The sequence below is a fragment of the Acinonyx jubatus genome, chromosome A2, assembly GCF_027475565.1.
Source record: "Acinonyx jubatus isolate Ajub_Pintada_27869175 chromosome A2, VMU_Ajub_asm_v1.0, whole genome shotgun sequence".
Taxonomy (NCBI): Eukaryota; Metazoa; Chordata; class Mammalia; order Carnivora; family Felidae; genus Acinonyx; species Acinonyx jubatus.
This window is the reverse complement of record NC_069383.1, coordinates 92,586,711-92,605,845: the sequence shown is the minus strand read 5'-3', so window position 1 is coordinate 92,605,845 and position 19,135 is coordinate 92,586,711. Positions and strand designations below refer to the sequence as shown.

At 39.9% G+C, this 19,135-nt stretch overlaps 1 protein-coding gene across 2 annotated transcripts in view; it reads left to right on the top strand.

Annotated features, from left to right (window-relative positions):
* The window catches only part of VPS41 (VPS41 subunit of HOPS complex), a 183,462-nt gene that overhangs the window by 63,338 nt on the left and 100,989 nt on the right, over positions 1-19,135 (top strand). For both annotated transcript variants that reach the window (XM_053218649.1, XM_015071615.3), the window contains exon 5: positions 13,256-13,330. In XM_053218649.1, the coding sequence (XP_053074624.1) occupies positions 13,256-13,330 (75 nt within the window). The remainder of the gene's footprint in view (positions 1-13,255; positions 13,331-19,135) is intronic.

Sequence of the window (19,135 nt, the reverse complement as noted above, 5' to 3'; positions counted from 1 at the left end):
TTGTAGATTATTTCCAAGGTATCAGAGTTTGGATCACTTTCTAGGGACGTCGTTTTTCTAATAGGGAATTTCAGCTTTTGATCGTCAAAATGCAAGTTAAATCTAAGTGACAGATTAGAGATAATTAATTTCTGTTTTCCTAGTGAACTGCGTTCTTGTGGAAGTTGTGGAATATTTATTAAGGCTGTTGGGAAATGTAGACAGTGTACTGTGTGTTTTAAGTTGATCATTTCATATACACTCAGTTTTGCAGCATCAGAGGAAAGCTGTGATGAACCAGAAAGCTACTCCAAGCACTGTGGCCAGATTGGAGTCACTGAGGAGTGCCTTTAATAGATGATGATATTGGGGGAGTAATTCAGAGTCCCTGCATTAGGAATACAGTGGACATTACCTCAAATAGCAGACCAGTCATTGTGTCACATTAAAATAGCTGTCAGTATGCCCAGCATTTTAACCAACATGTCATTTAAACTACTTTTCACTTAGAGATCAGCTTTGCTTATGTAATAGGTTAGTACTTTATTTTGAGAACATGTGACTTCTTTTCTTCGAGCTTTATTGCAGTGTAATTGAAGTATGGTGTTACATTAAGTTTACGGTGTGGGGTCTTATGATCTGATACACATATATATTTCAAACTATTTACCACAGTAAGGTTAACCTTGGCCTCACAGAATTGTCGTTTGATGGTGATGTTATGGTGAGGGCGTTAAGTCTCATAGCAACTCTCAAGTATATGATACAGTATTGTTAATTATACCTCAGATGGTACCTCAGATCTCCTGAACTTTTTCATCTTATAACTTCGTACCTTTGACCAGCATCTCCCTATTTCCTCACCTCCTAACTTCTGCAGCCACCATTTTACTCAGTTTCCATGAATTGGATGTTATTAGATTCCACGTATAAGTGAGATCAGAAAGTATTTGTCTTTTTCACTTAGCGTTATACCCTCAAGGTCCATCTGTGCCATTGTAAACAGCAGGATTTTTTTTTTTTAATGTGTGTTTATTTTCAGAGAGAGAAAGCACGAGCAAGGGAAGGGCAGAGAGAAAGAGGGAGAGAGAATCCCAAGCAGGCTCCATGCTCTCAGCACAGAGCCCAACGTGAGGCTCAATCCCATGAACCGGGAGATCGTGACCTGAACTGAAATCAACAGTTGGACGCTTAACCAATTGAGCCACCCAAGTGCCCCAGCAGGATTTTTTTTTTTTTTTAATGGATGCATAATGATCTATATATACACACACCACATTTTCCTTATCCATTCATGTATGTGTCAGTGAACACTAAGGTTGTTCCCATATCCTGGCTGTTATGAATAATACTGCAGTGAACGTGGGGGTATAGATCCCTTGGAGGTCCTGATTCATTTCCTTTGGATATATACCCAGAAGTGAGATTGCTGGACCATGTGGCAGTTCTGGTGTTAAGTTTTTGTGGAATTCCCACACTGTTTTCCGTAGAAACTGTACCAGTTTACATTCCCACCAACAGTGCCCTAAGGTTCCCTTTTCTCCGTATGCTTGCTGGGTATTTGGTATCTCTTATAATACAATATAATATAATATAATATAATATAATATAATATAATATAATAGCTGTCCTAACTCACTGTGGTTTTGAGTTGCATTTCTGTGGTGATTAGCGATGGTGAGCACCCTTCACGTACCTGATGGCCCTTTGTAGGTCTTTGGAGAAATGTCAGTTCAAGTCCTCTGCCCATTTTAAAGTCAGATTATTTTCTGGCTGTTGAGTTGTATGAATTCCTTATATATTTTGAGTATTAACCCCCTTATCAGGTATGTGGTTTGTAAATATTGCCTTCCATTCTTCAGGCTGATCATTTTGGTGATCATTGCTTTGCTGTACAGAAGCTTTTTAATCTGATGTAGTTCCGCTTATTGATTTGTGGTTCTGTTACTTGTACTTTTGTCGTCCTATATAAAAAAAATCATTGCTAAGACTGTCAGGGATCTATGTTTCCCCCCTATGTTTTCTTCTAGGGGTTTTAGGGTTTCCTAGCTTACCTTTAAGTTCTTAATTCATTTCGAGTTAATTGTTGTGAGTGATGTGAGATAGGGGTCTGATTTCATTATTTACATATGAATATGAATTTCCCTACCATTTGTTAAGGAGACTATCCTTTCCTCTTTGAGTATTCTTGAAATACTCAATACTAGGTGACCATATACGCATGGGTTTATTTCTGGCCTCTTGATTCTGTCGCATTGCATTGTGTGTCTGTTTATGTCAGTACCGTAATCCTGTTTTGACCATTATAGCTTTGTAAATATAGTTTGAAATCAGGAAGTATGATGCCTCCAGCTTTTTCTTCCTCAAGATTGCATTGGTTATTTAGAGGCTTTTGTGGTTCCATATAAAGTTTAGGAATGTTTTTTTCTATTCACATGAAAAAGAATGTATTTTTGAAAGTATATAAATTTTTAACTGATGATCAGTTGTCTTGTCCTTTGTAGAATAAGGAATATTTCAGCCACATCATCATAACAAAATTTAAAACGTCACTTTTACGCAGCTGTGCCTCCTTTCACCACTTACCCCTCCCCCCCCATTTATTCAGAGTGGAGAATAATGACTTTGTAGGTTTTTATGTGTTCTAATTATTTCTCAAGTTGGAATGAATTGTTGTGATGGAGCTTTTTCCATCTGCAGAAACAGCAGCTTCTGTTAAAAGCTGGATTATCACATCAAGAGCCTCAAATTAATGTAGTTATTAAATCTTAGAGAGGTAGGATCATCTTTAAAACCTCACAAGAGGGGCGCCTGGGTGGCTCAGTCGGTTAAACGTCTGACTTCGGCTCAGGTCATGATCTCACGGTTCGTGGGTTCGAGCCTCGTGTTGGGCTCTGTGCTGACAGCTCAGAGCCTGGAGCCTGCTTCGGATTCTGTGTCTCCCTCTCTCTCTCTGCCCCTCCCCCGCTCATGCGCGCGCTCGCTCTCTCTCTCTCTCTCTCTCTCTCTCTCTGTCAAAAATGAATAAAAATTAAAAAAAAATAAAAATAAAAACCTCACAAGAATACAGTTTTCTTGCATACTCATTTGAACAGTAAAATGTAGTCAGTATCACAGGGAAATGACTGCCAGATGTGGACCGTCAGCTCTTTAGCCATTCAAGCCCGATACTGAGTACTGAAAACCCGAGATGAAATCTTAGAGCCACGGAGAAAATTTGAGGGTTTATAGTTAAAGGTTAGGTTGTTCTGGCCATAGAATAAGTGAGTGAAAAAATAAATGTTTGTTTTGCAGATTTGTAGAAAACCCACAAGGAGGTGTATTTTTCAGAGACTTCTTAAATCCAGCTGGAGGTCTTGCTCACCTCAGGGTGTATCATCGGGGGAGAGTAAAATAAGCAGTAAAAAGAGCTTTTCCCGAGTATGAAAGAACAGGCGTCTGCTTTTCACACATGTAATATAAGGGCAGCTTGCTTGCTAACTGTGACTAAAGAGCATGAACCTGCATGGGCAACCATGTGGATGTTGGGATTGCTAACTAGCGGATCTCAGAGAACGAAAATGAAATCCATCTTCTGGTTCTTATTCATTCCACTCCGTGTCCATGGGGACGCAGCATTTGTGAAGGAATCAATTATCCATTTGTTAGTCAGAGGAGCCTTACAAATTATACATTAGCAGATTGATTTCTTAGGTTCACTGTTGGGGGACCGATAGCTTCAGGTGGGGTGATGAGGAGTGTCGGGGGAAAAGAAGTTGCCACAAAGAACACCATTAAAGGCAGCTTTCGAAATGACCGTGAATTTATTCCTAATTGAAGAGCTGACATAATCCATACTAAGTGTATTTATTTCCAGCATTTTACATTAGGTGATTGATTATCACATGAGGTGTATGTGTTGGTGATTTTGCCTTTTCTTTAAATTTAAGAACTTGAGGCCACCTGTAGTGGACTTGGGCTTAGAAGGGGTATGCTGGTCCTTGCCCCCTCCTGCTTACTCAGGCTTCTTCTTCTTCTTTTTTTTTTTTTTGTTCCATTAAGGAAACATTTTTGTATGTTCTATAGTGTCAGCTTGACATTATTGATTTTTGAACAAACTCACTTATATTGTCCAGAATTCCAAACATGTCTCCATTAGGAATAAAATTGTAGCTAATGGAAAATACAGCTGAGGCCATTCTTCTCTGGTCTTCCCCACACTCCCCCTCCCCCCTCGGTCCCTTTTTCTTGTCTACATCTACTCCAGTATCCCATCTTGGCAGATACCCCCTCATCTGCCCACCCCCAAAATCTGTGTGTAAAACAGGCAATTAGAAAATTCCATATTGAAAAAGAATCTTGTACTCTGTTTCCCCCTCCTGTACCCTTTCTGTTTTTCCCTTTATTTCAAGTATACAGAAATGGTACATATGTGTGAGGCATTTGTCCCTGTTTCTGTGAGACATGTTCATAGATGCCAGATCCGTTACTTGTACTAATTGGGTGACAGCTGTAATGTTGAAATCCTGCTATTCTTTATCAAATATTATGGAACTATGAATAGAAACTGACGGGCACAGTGATGATAGTTGTCTCTTTAGATAAAAATAGATGCTGCAGGTGTGATGGCTTTACCATTTTGGCATCTTTTTGGTTTTAAGTGAATGAACTGATTACATGATCATTTAAAAATATTTACCTTTGACTTACAAACAAAATAAATATATGTTTGTAGAAAACTAGCAAAACATAGGAAAGGACAATCTAAACAATAATAAGATCTCAGCACCCAGATATGACAAGTGCTAATATTTTGGAGTATCTACTTCCAGTCACATATATTATGTACAAATACTTGTCGGTATAGTCATATTTATAAACATTGGCTCGTGTCTCATCAGAGCTAGCCAAATTGTTTGAGTTGAGGGCATAGTCTTCCAGATGAGTGAATCTGCTGCACACTTCCAACACCAGGTACAAGATCTGGGAGGTTCTCCATTCCATTCTCCTGATTGATGATTAGTTAGAGGCCTCACAGAACTCACTCAAAGTTACTATACTCACACTTTATTACAAGGAAAGGATACAGTCAAAAAAAAATCAGCTCAGGTAAGAGACACTTAGGGCAGACCCTGGGATACAAGATCCCATTGTCCTCAGGACATGTTACCGCCCTGGCATAGGTATTTGACAACCAGGGAAGCTCACACTGGTGTTCAGGGATTTTACTGGGAATCTGCTATGTAGGCATGATTGGTTACTGGGTTGTCCACATGCTTGAATTCAGCTTCCGGGTTGGTTGATACCCTGTGACCCAAAGCCCCCACCCGAAATCACAGGGTTAGTCTTTTCTGGCATGGTCCACTGAAAGACTGTCGGGTTTTTAGCCTTTAACAAAGGCATCCCTATCAGGTGTGCAGGTGTGACAGATTATCTCCCAGAAGCCAAGGGCAAAGGACTGACTTCTCTTTGGAGAAAGTCAAATTCTTTACTACATAATACGTTTTTTAAGTTTCGTTGTTTTTTGTTGTTGTTCTTTTAATTTTCATCATTTACATTCCTTGCTTTTAGAAGTTTGGATCATTTCTATTTCTTGGTGCCTTAAGAAAGAAACCTGCTGTAGAAAACATCTTAGCAAAATAACCTTGCTACTTCTTATGTAAAACAGGCAATACACATTTTAGAGAATTTTGACACACAATGCCAAATGATCCTTAGGAAAGTTTCTCCAGATTTGGCTCTACACCGATAGGGTATGAAGAGTGTCTGTTTTGGGGTTGCTTTGCCAAAACTGGATAAACAATCTTTGCTGGTTCCATAGACAAAATATCTCATATTCTTATGTATTTGTTATTACTGAGGTTGACTCTTGTTGTGTACCTATAATTTGTACGATTTTTTTTTGGTGAGTTGACTTTACTTGATTTACATGAGTAAAAAAATCCAAATATTTTCAAAACCTAAAGAAAATATTTAAGTGTACACAAGAGGTAAATATTCCTAATCCTTACCTGACATCTCTTGAATCAGTTTTAAAATTATGGCCATCCCACTAGCTCAACAGTTTCTTCCTCTAGATTCAGACTTAGAACTTACAGTTTAAGATTATAAATTTTACCAATGTATTAACTAGACTTTGTCTCCAATTCTGTTTGAAGTGACTTAGGAAATAGAAAATATTTCTACTTTCACTTTGAAATAGGGAAAGGAAGGAGGTAGGAAATAAACATGTGGTAAATACCTCATCTTCTAAATGAGCCAGTGTATACAGTTGCATTGATTTGAAGTGAGAGGTAAAGTATAATTTCTAAAAATTTAAAGATAATCACTAACAGGATACAGACAGAATGAACAGCATTTAAGTTCATCCTAGACAGGCAAGAGAAAAGAATTTGAGGAGTGTAACAAGAGTAACAATGGAATGGGGAAACACACTTCTAAAAAGTACAAAATACTTCACTGTTAACTTAAAAATAGCCTCAGCTTTGATGTTTGAAATAAATATTAAGCATGTTGACAATACAAATGTGAGGGAAAAGAGTTGAAGGCAAAAGAGCATATTCGCTAGGAGACCCTATATCCTATTGATTACATGTAAAGGTAAAAGGAAACTCTAACAATCATACCTTTGTGCCAAATTACAGGGCATCTAATATCTAGAGCAAACTTTACTTGAAATGCAGAGAGAAATGGACAGAACTGCAGTCGTCGTGGGACGTTGTTTAAACTTTTCTCTGTCAGTCTTTGATCAAGAAGAAAAAAGTAAATAAGAGTATATAGAAAATAATATGATTTAAAAATATGTGTATTTTGAACCACAAATAGGAGTTACTTTGAAATACCACTTTTTAATGTTTATTTATTTTGAGAGAGAGAGAAAAAAAATGCATGTGTGTGAACTGGGGAGGCACAGAGAGCGAGAGCGAGAGAGAGAGAGAGAGAGTCTCAAGTAGGCTCTGCACTGACAGCAGACCTCACGAACTATAAGATCATGACCTGAGCCAAAACCAATAGTCAGACCCTTAACTGACTGAGCTATACCCAGGCACCCCTGATACGATATCTTAAGTTTCAAAGAGTAATCAACTAAAAAAAAGTTACATAAACCGTATTTCTGACCACAATTGTAGTTATACTAGAGCTTTATTAATAACTAGACAAATAAGCAGATAATACTGTCACCATCCTTAGAAACGAAATAAAACAAAATAAAGTGTTACTTTTCCCAAAGAGGAAATAATTACTGCAATTCTTGTATTATTTTCTGGGCTCTGGCCAGTTGGTATACTCAAAGGCAAATGCTGAATGTGTGGTTATTTTATGATTAACAGACAAGCAGTAACAACTAATGCACTATTTACTAATGTCAGGGAATTAGAATAAGGTCAAGACAGTTGTTCTAAGACCAAAAGGGAAAGTAAATATAGAATACATAGAAATTAATAAAGTAGGAAACATTAAAATTATTTTTTCATATTTGCAAATAGGAAAAATAGTAGCTACCTCTTCGTATTACGTGAGGACTAAGTGGTATATGTATAAAACTCTTAGAGCCTGATGCATGATAAGCATATAGTAAATGTTAGCACTAGTGGTCATAGTAATGTCACTAGTGTTATTGCAATATGAAAAGAAGAAAAGGTAAAAATAAAAAAATTTCATCACTAGCAATATGAAATGCAGTATTTTCTGGGAAAAATCTAGATGACCGGAATAGAAGAACTTTTGAGTTGCTTGACAGTCACGGGAAGCAGAACATAATCTAAGAAATAAATCTTTGATGGTATTGACCCCAGACGTTTTCATGGGCAAGTTCTTTGTAATTTTATTTTAAATTTTGTAACGCTTATTTTTATTGTGAAGTACAGCTTTACAAAGCACATAAAATGTGCAGTGAAACAAATAGTTATAAAGCAAACAATCACGTAACTAACATTCTGGAGAATAGACCATATGACCTACCTCCTCTCCACGGCTCCCCTTTCAGTTCCCTTAGAGGGACCCCACTGCACTGACCTTTATAGTTAAAAATGCTTTGCTTTACTTTGCCATTTTCTGTCCTCTATGTGTACTACCTGTGCGCTATCTTGGAATTTTGTTGGTTTATTTATTTTTTTGAGAGAGTATGAGCTGGGGAGAGACAGGGAGACAGAGAATCCCAAGTGGGCTCCAAGAGTTGGACACTTAACTGACTGAGCCACCCAGGTGCCCCTTGCCTATTTTTGTATGTTGTGTAAATGGAGTCCTATTATACATATCAGGAATGAGAAAAGGGCGCTCACTGACGTTGCTACTCTCAGAATACAACAAAAGTATCAGAATTTACTTAGAGATGTTAAAGAAGGTCTAATAAATGGAGAAATGCTCCAGGTTTATGGATTAGAAGGGTCAATACTGTAAAGATATCAAAGGGAAAGCTTTCAATATTTCACCATTAAATAACAATGAGGAATTTTTCTCTTATTATGCCAAGAGTTTTTACCATGAACGAGTGTTGAATTTGATCACTTTTGCATCTATTGAGGTGATCTTTTGACCATTTCCTCATTTCCCTGCTGTTTTTTAAAAAAAATTTAATGTTTATTTTTAGAGCTAAAGAGCGTGAGTGGGGGAGAGGCAGAGAGAGAGGGAGACACAGAATCTGAAGCAGGCTCCAGGCTCGGAGCTGTCGGCACAGAGCCCATCGCGGGGCTCAAACTCCCAAACCGCGAGACCATGACCTGAGTCAAAGTTGGACGCCCAACTGACTGAGCCACCCAGGCACCCCCTCATTTACTTTATTAATGCAGAAAATTGTAACATTAATTTCCCTATGTTATACCAGCCTTAGTATTTCTGGAATAAACATGCTTTTTCTATATATGCTGATCTTACTAATATTTTCTTTAGGTTGTTTCATTCATGCTCATGACTGAGATTCCCTTGTACTTTTCCTTTCTCTTAATATCCTTGTTGAGCTTTGTTATTATAAGGTTATGCTGGCTTGGTGAAATGATTCGGGAAACATACATTCTGTTCTCTGGAAGAATTTGTGATTGGAGTTTTTTATTCTTCAAACTGTCCCTCATGTATTTAATATTGTAGTGAGTGAGTAAAACTACATAGTAAGGTAGATAGTGGTGAGAGCTACAGGGGGCACCAAGCAGTGAAGCAGTTGCAATGTTCAGGTGAACATTGGAATTTTATATCACTGGCCAGGTGTCCCTGAGGAGGTGACTACGAGTGAAGATTTGGCGGAAACACATTCTGGAAGTGGTCAAACAAGCACAAAGGCTCGAAATCTAGAAAACAGCAAGAAGGTCATCGTGGCTAGAGGAGAGAGAACAAGGCAGAGAGTAGATGGGGGGGTGGGAAGTTGGAGGCAGGGCTGGGCCAGACTGTTTAGGACTCTCGGGTCATAGTAAAAACTTCAGGTTTCATCCTGAGATGGGAGGCCATGGGGGTAGTTTAAACAAAGGAATGACATTATCTGATCACCCGTGAACAATAGCTCTCTGCTGACTCTTTGAGAACAGACTTCTGGGAGAGTTAGGGCAGAAGCATGTCGACCAGTTAGGAGACTGTTAGGATAATCCAGACAAGAATGATGGTGGCTTGGACCAGGATGGCAGCTGTAGGGCTGGTGAGTGTGGTCAAAGTCTGGGTAAATTTGGTATAAGAGATGGTAAGAATTGTGCCGACAGATACACAGTAGTGTGTGAAAGGAAGACAGAAGTCAAGAATGGCTCCAAGGTTTTTTGTCCTGACAGCCAGAAAAATGTAGTAGTCCTTGACTGAGGTGAGAAAAGCATTAAGAAGGCCCCTTTCTAAGAGAGTATCAGGATCTTGGGTTTGGATACGCTTTAGTTGACATGCCTGTTAGGCATCCAAGTCCATCTATAAAATAGGCAATTGTATATATTGGTCTGAGGTAGGGAGAGGCCCAGTCTAGAGATAAAATTCAGGAGTCAGTTCATGGCTGGGAAGGAAATAACCAAAGGAACAAAGATATGTCAGAGAGAAGAGCTGCACAGACTGAACCGTGAAATACAGAAATCAGGAGATTGGGAGACAAAGAGGGGAGCAAAAAAAAAAAAAATTTTTTTTAACGTTTGTTAATTTTTGAGAGACAGCGAGCGAACCAGTGTGGGGAGGGTCTGATTGGGGGCAGGGGGGACAGGATTTGAAGTGATCTCTGTGCTGAGAGCCTCAGAGCTAGAAATTTAGAAGGAAAACCAGACAAGTATGGTTTCCTGGAAGTAAAGAGAGTTATCAGCAGTGTCACATGCTCTCATGAGGTAAAGTAAGCTAGGCACGAACAGTGACCACTCTGTTTAGTAACATGAGGGTCATTTCATCTTAAACTTCACATGGAAGTTGGGAAAAGCCAAGGAAAGTGTGAAGAATTGTGACTAGGTCTTGCCTCTTACCAGATAGGAGAACATGCTAGGTATGCTATGTATATTATAAATAGGTCAGTGATGGATTGATCTTGCAATGGACAAAAGAGACCACAATTGAAAACCCACAAGGTCATCTCAGTGTTTGTAAATATTTATTGTATGGAAGACATAGTTCTCTTCAGATGAAGGGTGGATTATTTAATGGGGCCAGCCCAACTGGATATCCTTTTGGAAGAAAATGAGTCCTGAAAGGATTAAACACTTGGACTTTAAAATAAGGGATAAAACAATAGCCATCTTGCAAGAAAAGGAAAAAAAAAAAAGAGAGAGACCACATACACTGTCTGGGTGAGGTATTGTACCCAGACCTCATGCCCTAAAAATAAAAAGGAAATTAGCCAGAAAACAACAAACATATTCATAGAACAATGAGTAAGAGCTGTGAACAAACTAAGCTGCTTGAGCACATTTAATTGGCCGACAGACTTAAGAAAAATGCTTAAGTTTATTAGTAGTCGGGGAAACAAATCAATGAATATTGATCATTGGCAGAAAAGTAAAAGAACAAATATCTGTTGCTAATGGTGATGTGAGGGAAAGAGGATCCTTATACCTTGTAGATCTGATTCCTCTGTAATATTGCTACTGTGGATTCTACTCAGGAAGAAACAGGTTGTAATGAAAAGTTTGGCTTGTTTCTGCCCAGCCACTGAGAACTACTGTTTTGGACAGGACAGGAAACCTTGGCGTCGATAAGGCTTCATGCACCTATTAAATTATAATTTGAGATAGATTACAACCAATTGCCAATTAAATTACAGTCAGAGGAACGTGGGGTTTATATATGCCAAGAGCAAAATGGGTATTAAAATGTTTGTGGGGCGCCTGGGTGGTTCAGTCGGTTAAGCGTCTGACTCGATTCTGGCTCAGGTCATGATCTGACGGTATGTGAGTTTGAGCACAGAGCCTACTTGGGATCCTCTGTCTCCCTCTCACTGCCTCTGTCTCTCTCTCTCTAAGATAAATTCAAAAATATATAAAATGTTGTTTGGTGAGGGGCACCTACCTGGTGGCTCAATCGATAAAGCATCCAACTCTTGATTTCGGCTCAGGTCATGATCTCACAGTTCGTTAGATTGAGCCTTGCGTTGGACTCCATGCTGAGCACGGAGCCTGCTTGGGACTCTCTCCCTCTTTCTCTCTGCCTGTTCCCCAAAATAAACAAACTTTGGAAAATAAAATAAAATGTTGTTTGATGATCAAAAGATGAGAATTAGGGAACTGGTAACAGAAGATACTCTAGAAGGAAAGCATTTATCTGAAGAAGATTGGTTTTCTATATTCCATGCTGCCCATGATAGCATTCCCTTTACAGGACGCCGGTCCACTGCTCTCAGAGTCGGATCGCTGGCTCGTTCTCTGTTGTGATTCTCATCCGTGGGCTTCGGTCTATGTTCCTGTCAGAGGGATCAAATCTGTCTTCAAGGTCTTTTCCTCTTTAACACTCTAGGAACTTTTAAGGAGATAGGTTGTTTTTCAAAGATTACATTTTACAGGGGTGTTGCTTGTGTGGTGATCGAGATGGGGAAAGATTGTGGAGTCTGCCGTCTCCACCTGGGATGGGGGGAGTTTCTCTCACCGTCACCAGTCAGTGAGTGGGTGGCCTTCCGAAGTCTGGGAGTGTTGGTCTGCCCTGACCTTTGCTTACTAGCTCCAAGATGCGTTCCGCTGAGAAAAGAACATCCCATTTTGTATATTTCCATTTACTCCTATCCAAAAGCCAACTTATCTTAAGGTTAGAGACTTGAAAAAACTAATCTGCAGATTTCTGTCATAACTGATAAAGGCCAACTTTTCTTTCCTTGGTTAGTTTGTTCTATCATGTTTTGGGTAAAGTAGCTGGAAACTGCAGTTATTTAAGAAGGAAAACAAAAGCTGGCCATTGTTTAGTGTTGTCAACATTTACCAATTTTTTAAATAAATGTTTAATGTTTATTTTTGAGAGAGAAAGAGAAACAGAGCATGAGCCGGGGAGGGGCAGAGAGAGAGAGGGAGACACAGAATCTGAAGGAGGCTTCAGGCTCTGAGCTGTCAGCACAGAGCCCGATGCGGGGCTCGAACTCACGAACCGCGAGATCGTGACCTGAGCCGAAGTCGAATGCTTAACTGACTGAGCCACCCAGGCATCCCCAACATTTTGACTTCTATTAGAAAATCCACCTATCTGAATATTTTAGTAAGTAAACAGCTGTCTACATAGAGAACCAGAAAGCTGTGAAAAATAAAAGTTCAGTTGGGTATTTACGCTTGGGAAAATATATCCAAAATAGAATGCCTGCATTCGGTCTTCACAGAATTTTTAAATTTGAGATTACTGGAAAGAATAAGGAGAACAAATTAGGAAATATCAACTAGACCCTGTGGATTTCCCTCCTGAAAGTACTAAGCATGAAGTATGAATACCAAATTGATTCAGTGATTTGTGAGAGAAGGACAAATAGAGTGACTGATGAACTGAACTAAAACGGTGAACATTTTTCTTTACATCTTGATTTTTTTATTTTGGCTTTTGTTGTGTTCTTTTAATGGATCTGGTTGGGAAGGAATTCTAGGAGTATGGAATAAATAGAACAGAACAAATAAAAAGGCATGTAACCTGTAACAAAAATAACATTTTAGCTGGGACTTCAAGCACACGAAATAAAAAATTTTGAGGTGATCTTTTTCCATGTGTGAGAACAAAGCTATATGTCACCATTTTCACCTGCAAAAACAAAATATGTGTTGCACTCCTGCATCTAAGCTAAGAGATGATTTGTATCACTTCAGTGTTTACAAGGAGCTAAGGTATTTGGTTGTTGACGGATTATTTTCCTGAAGTTTTACATGTTTGTTTGTTTGTTTGTTTTTAATAGAGTCCTGTGAAGATAAATCAGATTAGCCTGGATGAAAGTGGAGAGCACATGGGTGTGTGTTCCGAGGACGGCAAGGTATGGCCATGACCTGGTGTCAGAAGCCATCTGAGGGCTGGGATGTCCCCCAACTGCAGGCGCTTGGAAAAGCCTTCTGCTCACTGTACCCCTGCCTTAGGAGAGCCTTGACTCCTCTTTTTGGGTATTGGACCTGCTTCGGATTGCTCATAATTAAAGTAAAATATATTTTGCACAAATGTGCCTGAGGAAAAGTAATTACAAGAATGTCAATAATGTAACTAGTATTAAGCTGATTAACAGCTGTGGCAGGGCAACGTGTCACCTTAATCATTATCCCTGTGCCACTTACACTTCAGTGACTAGTCTGCAGTTCCTGCAAGACAGTAGTTTAATGCCTTTCTGCCATAAATCCACAAAATTGGATTTTGTGGGTATGATTTCTGTGGGCTGGTGGTTTTCATTTCCACACAAGTTATGAATGTTTCTCTTGAATTATAGAATCTTTTGATAAGCAATCATAGTTTATCAGAAGAATAAAGTGTCTTACAATGGCCACATTAAATAAATGTAAAATCAATATATGTACAGTTTTCTAAAAACCTGGCACCCACTTCCTCAACCGAGGACATACATCATTTGTGTGGTGTGTAACTAACAATTATCAGTGCCTCTTGCTGGTGTTGAGCTGTGACATTTAGTGGCTGTGGTGATTGATTTTCCACTTATAAGAATGTCTTTTTTGTTTTTCAGTCGATGGAAGTCTTTTCTAATGTTGGTCTGCAATGATAAAATTCTAATGCATGGTGTATTTAAGCTACTTCTCTAAAATAACAGTTTCAGGAGAAAGTACATGAAGAGTCCTTCCAGAATCTCACATGATCCTGATCAAGTAGAATGCATTTCCTAACCTAATTTTGTATTTTTACATGACCTAAATTCAGTGGGTCATTAATATGAGTGGATGAAAGATCGTGTACTCCATCTAAAAAATTTATACCCGTTTAATCTGTTAACAGGAGAAAAATGAAGTCCTCCCACAAGAATGCATTTTATTTTTATTTATTTATTTAAATTTTTTTTTAATGTTTATTTATTTTTGAGACAGAGGGAGACAGATCATGAGTGGGGGAGGGGCAGAGAGAGAAGGAGACACAGAATCTGAAGCAGGTTCCAGGCTCTGAGCTGTCAGCACAGAGCCCGATGTTGGGTAGAGCCCACGAACCCTGAGATAATAATGACCTGAGCCAAAATCGGTAGCTTAACCAACTGAGCCACCCAGGAGCCCCAAGAATGCATTTTACATGTCTAAGTTGAATGTTGCCCAAAGAGTCTTTTGAAATGGTAATCAGTAACCTCTTTGCTTTCCAAAGAGGACTGTCAGATTTTGCAGTACTTTCTAAAATTCTGTGGTCCACCAGATTGTCAGAGTTGAGGGAGGAGTTGGTATGTATGGAAATTGAGAATGATCCAAACTGTTGAAACCTTTTTACATTCATGGTTTGTACAGAAAGGTCAACTTTATTTTATTCTCTTAAAGAAAACAGAACAAAAAAGTCCTTGTGGACTGACAGCCAATTTAATTGAACTGAATTGGTTGAAAGAGAACATTCGTTTTTCAGACTGAAAAAGGATTTTTATTAAAATACTTTGTCAAGGAATTTTCGAAGCTTTATATGTTGAATAATTATTATTTGTGGAAAAGTGGGAGATTTTAACTCTGTCTGGTGGATTATGACCCTCAGATATCATCTGCTGCACTTCTTGGCAAATAGCTGCTTTTTCGCTTGAGTCCAATTCCTCACTGTCCTATTTTGGTGTTGACCCAGGATACAGTAAGAAAAAAATTTTTTTAATGTTTTATTTGTTTTTGAGAGAGAGAGCATGCGAGTGAGCGTGAGCGGGGGAGGGGCACAGAGAGAGACACAGGATCCGAAGCAGGCTCTAGGCTCTGTGCTGTCAGCACGGGGCCCAAACTCGAACTCGCGAACCGCAAGATCATGACCTGAATCAAAGTCAGCCACTTAACCGACTGAGCCACCCAGGTGCCCCAACCCAGAATACATTTTTTAAAAATAGTTTTCACGTATGTTTTATTAGCATTGATAAAACTGAAAATAAATCTTCTGGTATGCATAATTTATATAAGCTAGCCAGTATTGTGAAAATTGAGCAGCTAGTATAGAATGATCTGGCAAAGTGGTTAGTAATGATGAAAACATAAAGGTTATTACGAAGGTAAACTGCAGATATCTAGACCTAATGCATCTTTACATGGCTGTTGTGGTTTTTCTTTCTTTAGTGTACTAAAACCCCTAGATAAAAATATGTCGCCTTCATAGGTAAACTAGAATCAATTTAGTATAGAGTGCAGGGTAGAGATACTTTCTCTTGAAATTTTGGAAATGTTGTTCCCTTTTGTCTGACCTTTATTTTTGTGGACGTGTCTGAGGCTAGCATACTTTTGTTCTTTCATGAAACCTTTTTAATTTTTTTTTTTTTTTGTCCTGCCTTGGAGCTTAGACTAATAATAATAACAACAATAAAACAACAGCATACGGCCCTTGTAGTTCAGTTTGCTAAGTTATGTCTTGTTCGGGTCTATTTTCATTAATTTTGTCTGGAACACAGTAAGTCCTTGTGATCCATATACTGAAGTATTGTTTTCATTTCAGGAAAGTTTACTTCAGTTCTGATTTTGATTATTGCTTCAGTTCCATTTATTTTCATTTCTTCAAAGAAACCCAATAATACTTAGGCTGGAGGCAGTTACCATGCAGAGGCTGAGATCATGGCTCTGTATCCTGCCTGCCCGGGCGGGATTTCCGCTCCCCTGCCCTGGGCTGGGCTCACTGCTTGCCCCCACCCCCCAGCCCCACCCCCAGCGTCTCTATTTCCTTAGCTGGGCAGTGGGCACGCCGGGAGGTCTGCATGAGGATGTTGTGAGGTGCTGGATATGTGGCGAGCCCTCCAGGTGTATGTTAGCTGTTTTTATTGCTAACCGTGCATGCCTTTTTAATTTTATTTAAAAAAAATTTTTTTTAACATTTGTTTTTGAGAGAGAGAGAGAGAGAGAGAGACAGAGTGGGAGCGGGGGAGGGGCGGAGAGAGAGGGAGACACAGAGTCCGAAGCAGGCTCCAGGCTCTGAGCTGTCAGCACAGAGCCTGACGCCAGGCTTGAACCTGTGAACTGTGAGATCATGACCTGAGCCAAAGTCAGGTGTTCAACCAGCTGAGCCACCCAGGCACCCTAGTGAATGGTTAATTCCCTCCTTAACCCACTGTAGACTGGCCTTTTCCCCCTCCTCACATTATTGTACCGGAACTTTTCAAGGAAAGAGGGTGACTGGGTAAGCACTATTCACCCTTCTTTTGAAAATATGCAGGTTGTAAGGAAAATCGGTCCTATTGTGTGACACACACACATGTGTGCTTTCATTTCTCATTATTTTTATCCTGCTCACTTCTCTGGAGTGGGGGAGACTTTCTTGTCTGTTTCCTTTGCTGATTTGCTTTTATCCCACTGTCCATTTTGCCTTAGGGAGTAGAGTTTTGTTCCATCTCGGATTTTTAATTTTCCTGAAATCTTTCTCTTGCTTCCAGCTCTATTTTCATATCAGCCAGACATATATTTAATTAAACAAAAAAATTTACAACTTGTCGTATGTCTTAGAGTGCCAGGCAGTGCAGTCTAATGGTTAGGAATGGAATTCTGCCACATGGTAGCCATGTGAGTGCAGGTAAGTTATTGTCATCTCTCCGTGCCTCAGCCTGTTTCCTTCTCTATAAGATGGGAATAACCATGGCACTTGCCTCAGTGATGATTGGAAATAAGTGAGCTAATACTTATAAATCGTTTGGAATAGTATCAGGAACAGAAGAAACACGTAGTAGTTGCCAGCTATTATGATCCTGTCTTTCCGCTCCAGACTCATGAAGGCCTTTTCTTCTTATTGAAGTCACCCAATGGTTTTGTAGTTTCCTTTCTTTGCTGGTTACTAGTAAACACTTGTAAAAGCATGCTTCATCTCCCTCCGAGTCGTTGGAATGGCATTCTGCGATATCCTTTTTAGAGACCTCGTGTCCATTTTGTATTGCTTGTTTATCCAGTCCAGAACGAGGAGAAGAGCTCTTTCTGAATGTGGGTTGGCAAATACGTTCTGGGTCTGATTGCTCTCAGCCCAGCCTGTTACCATTTTGGGTAGCTCCGCACAGGGGCCTCATGAAGGAGCTTGATTTCCTCTGACCAGAGGGAGTCAGTTTAAGGCAGCCCCGCCAGCGACAGCCTTTGCTGTCCTCTCTCCCGGGTCTCTGACACTCTCCGCGGGTGGAGAAAATGAAAACCAGCTACCTCCTCTGTGATGGTCTCTTCAGCCACCACCCTAGATGAAATGGCAGCTTACATGTTCATCCCTGTTCTAACCTGACCCGTTACTGTTTGGAACCTGGGGTTTGAGAAAGGCCATTTCTCAGGAGGTTTTCTGATACTCTGGCTACCTCATTCGTGGTTCTCCTACATCAGATGGGCTGTCACCCGTTTTCTGGTTGACAGATCTGTAGAACTCCATGCTCGAGTGGAGAAGAATACACAACTTCCTTATCGATTCGTGAGGATAGGCTTTCTTGACTTCAGGCAGTAAAACACATACCACATCTCCTCCGTGGTCCTCATACGGCCACCAAAGAGATGGTCTGGAGTTAGTGAGAACTCCTCCCGGACTGCAGTAGATGGACTCTACGGCCAAGTGTTCAGAACTTTGTTTTTCTTCGTTAGGTATTTTTTGTGACTAGTTGGGGGAGGATGTTGGGGAACACCTTTTTTTAAAAAAATTTTTTTAGTGTTTGTTTATTTTTGACAGAGAGGGAGACAGAAGATGAGTGGGGGAGGGAGGGAGAGAGAGAGGGAGAGAGAGACACACACACACACAGAATCTGAAGCAGGCTCCAGGCCCCGAGCTGTCAGCCCAGAGCCCAATGTGGGGCTCAGACTCACGGACCGTGAGATCACGACCTGAACCGAAGTCGGACGCTCAACTGACTGAGCCACCCAGGCGCCCCAAAGGACACCATTTTCAAAGGGAGCCCCGCAATTTTAACCTTTAATTCTGTGATCCTTATTTGGGATGAGATCTTCCTTAAAGCCAAAACTGTCTAGGCAGACATTGAACAGGTTCCTTTCACAGACGAGTATGATATTTAACAGACAAGATGGCAAAATAAATCAAAAGGGAGAGAGAAAAAATGAGTAAAAACGGTTTTGGATTTTATTGGCTATCGTAGTGTGATTGTGACTGAGTTTTGCTTGTTATATTAGTGAAGTGAACCAAAACATCGAGGGTTTTACAAATCACCCTGCTTGTCCCGATCAAGTTAGGAGATTTGTCTCAAGAAGTTACAGTGTTCTTCCATACTGAAAGAGAAAATACAGTTATTTGACCAAGAGATGATTCAGTTAAACACAGCAGTAGAGACTGACCCCAGAGTTCTAGTCTGACCTCTTTTCTGTTGATTCCCCCCCTTATTGGTCTACTATTACATCTTCAGTATTGGTCCCTAATGTTTAAAGGGGCACTTATCCCTGGTAATTCATCATTTATTTCACCATTAGATTCACAGTCCTGATATTTATCTTCTCATTTACTGATGCCTCCATCTTTTTCAGTGGGTTCATACATCATTTATTTACATCTCATGTACTTTTCTCCACAGTAAAAATCACCTGCGGGCGCCTGAGGGGCTCAGTTGGTTATGTGTCTAACTTCAGCTCAGGTCACAATCTTGCATTTCTTGGTTTCGGGCCCCACGTCGGGCTCTGTGCTGACAGCTCAGAGCCTGGAGACTGCTTCAGATTCTGTGTCTCCCTCT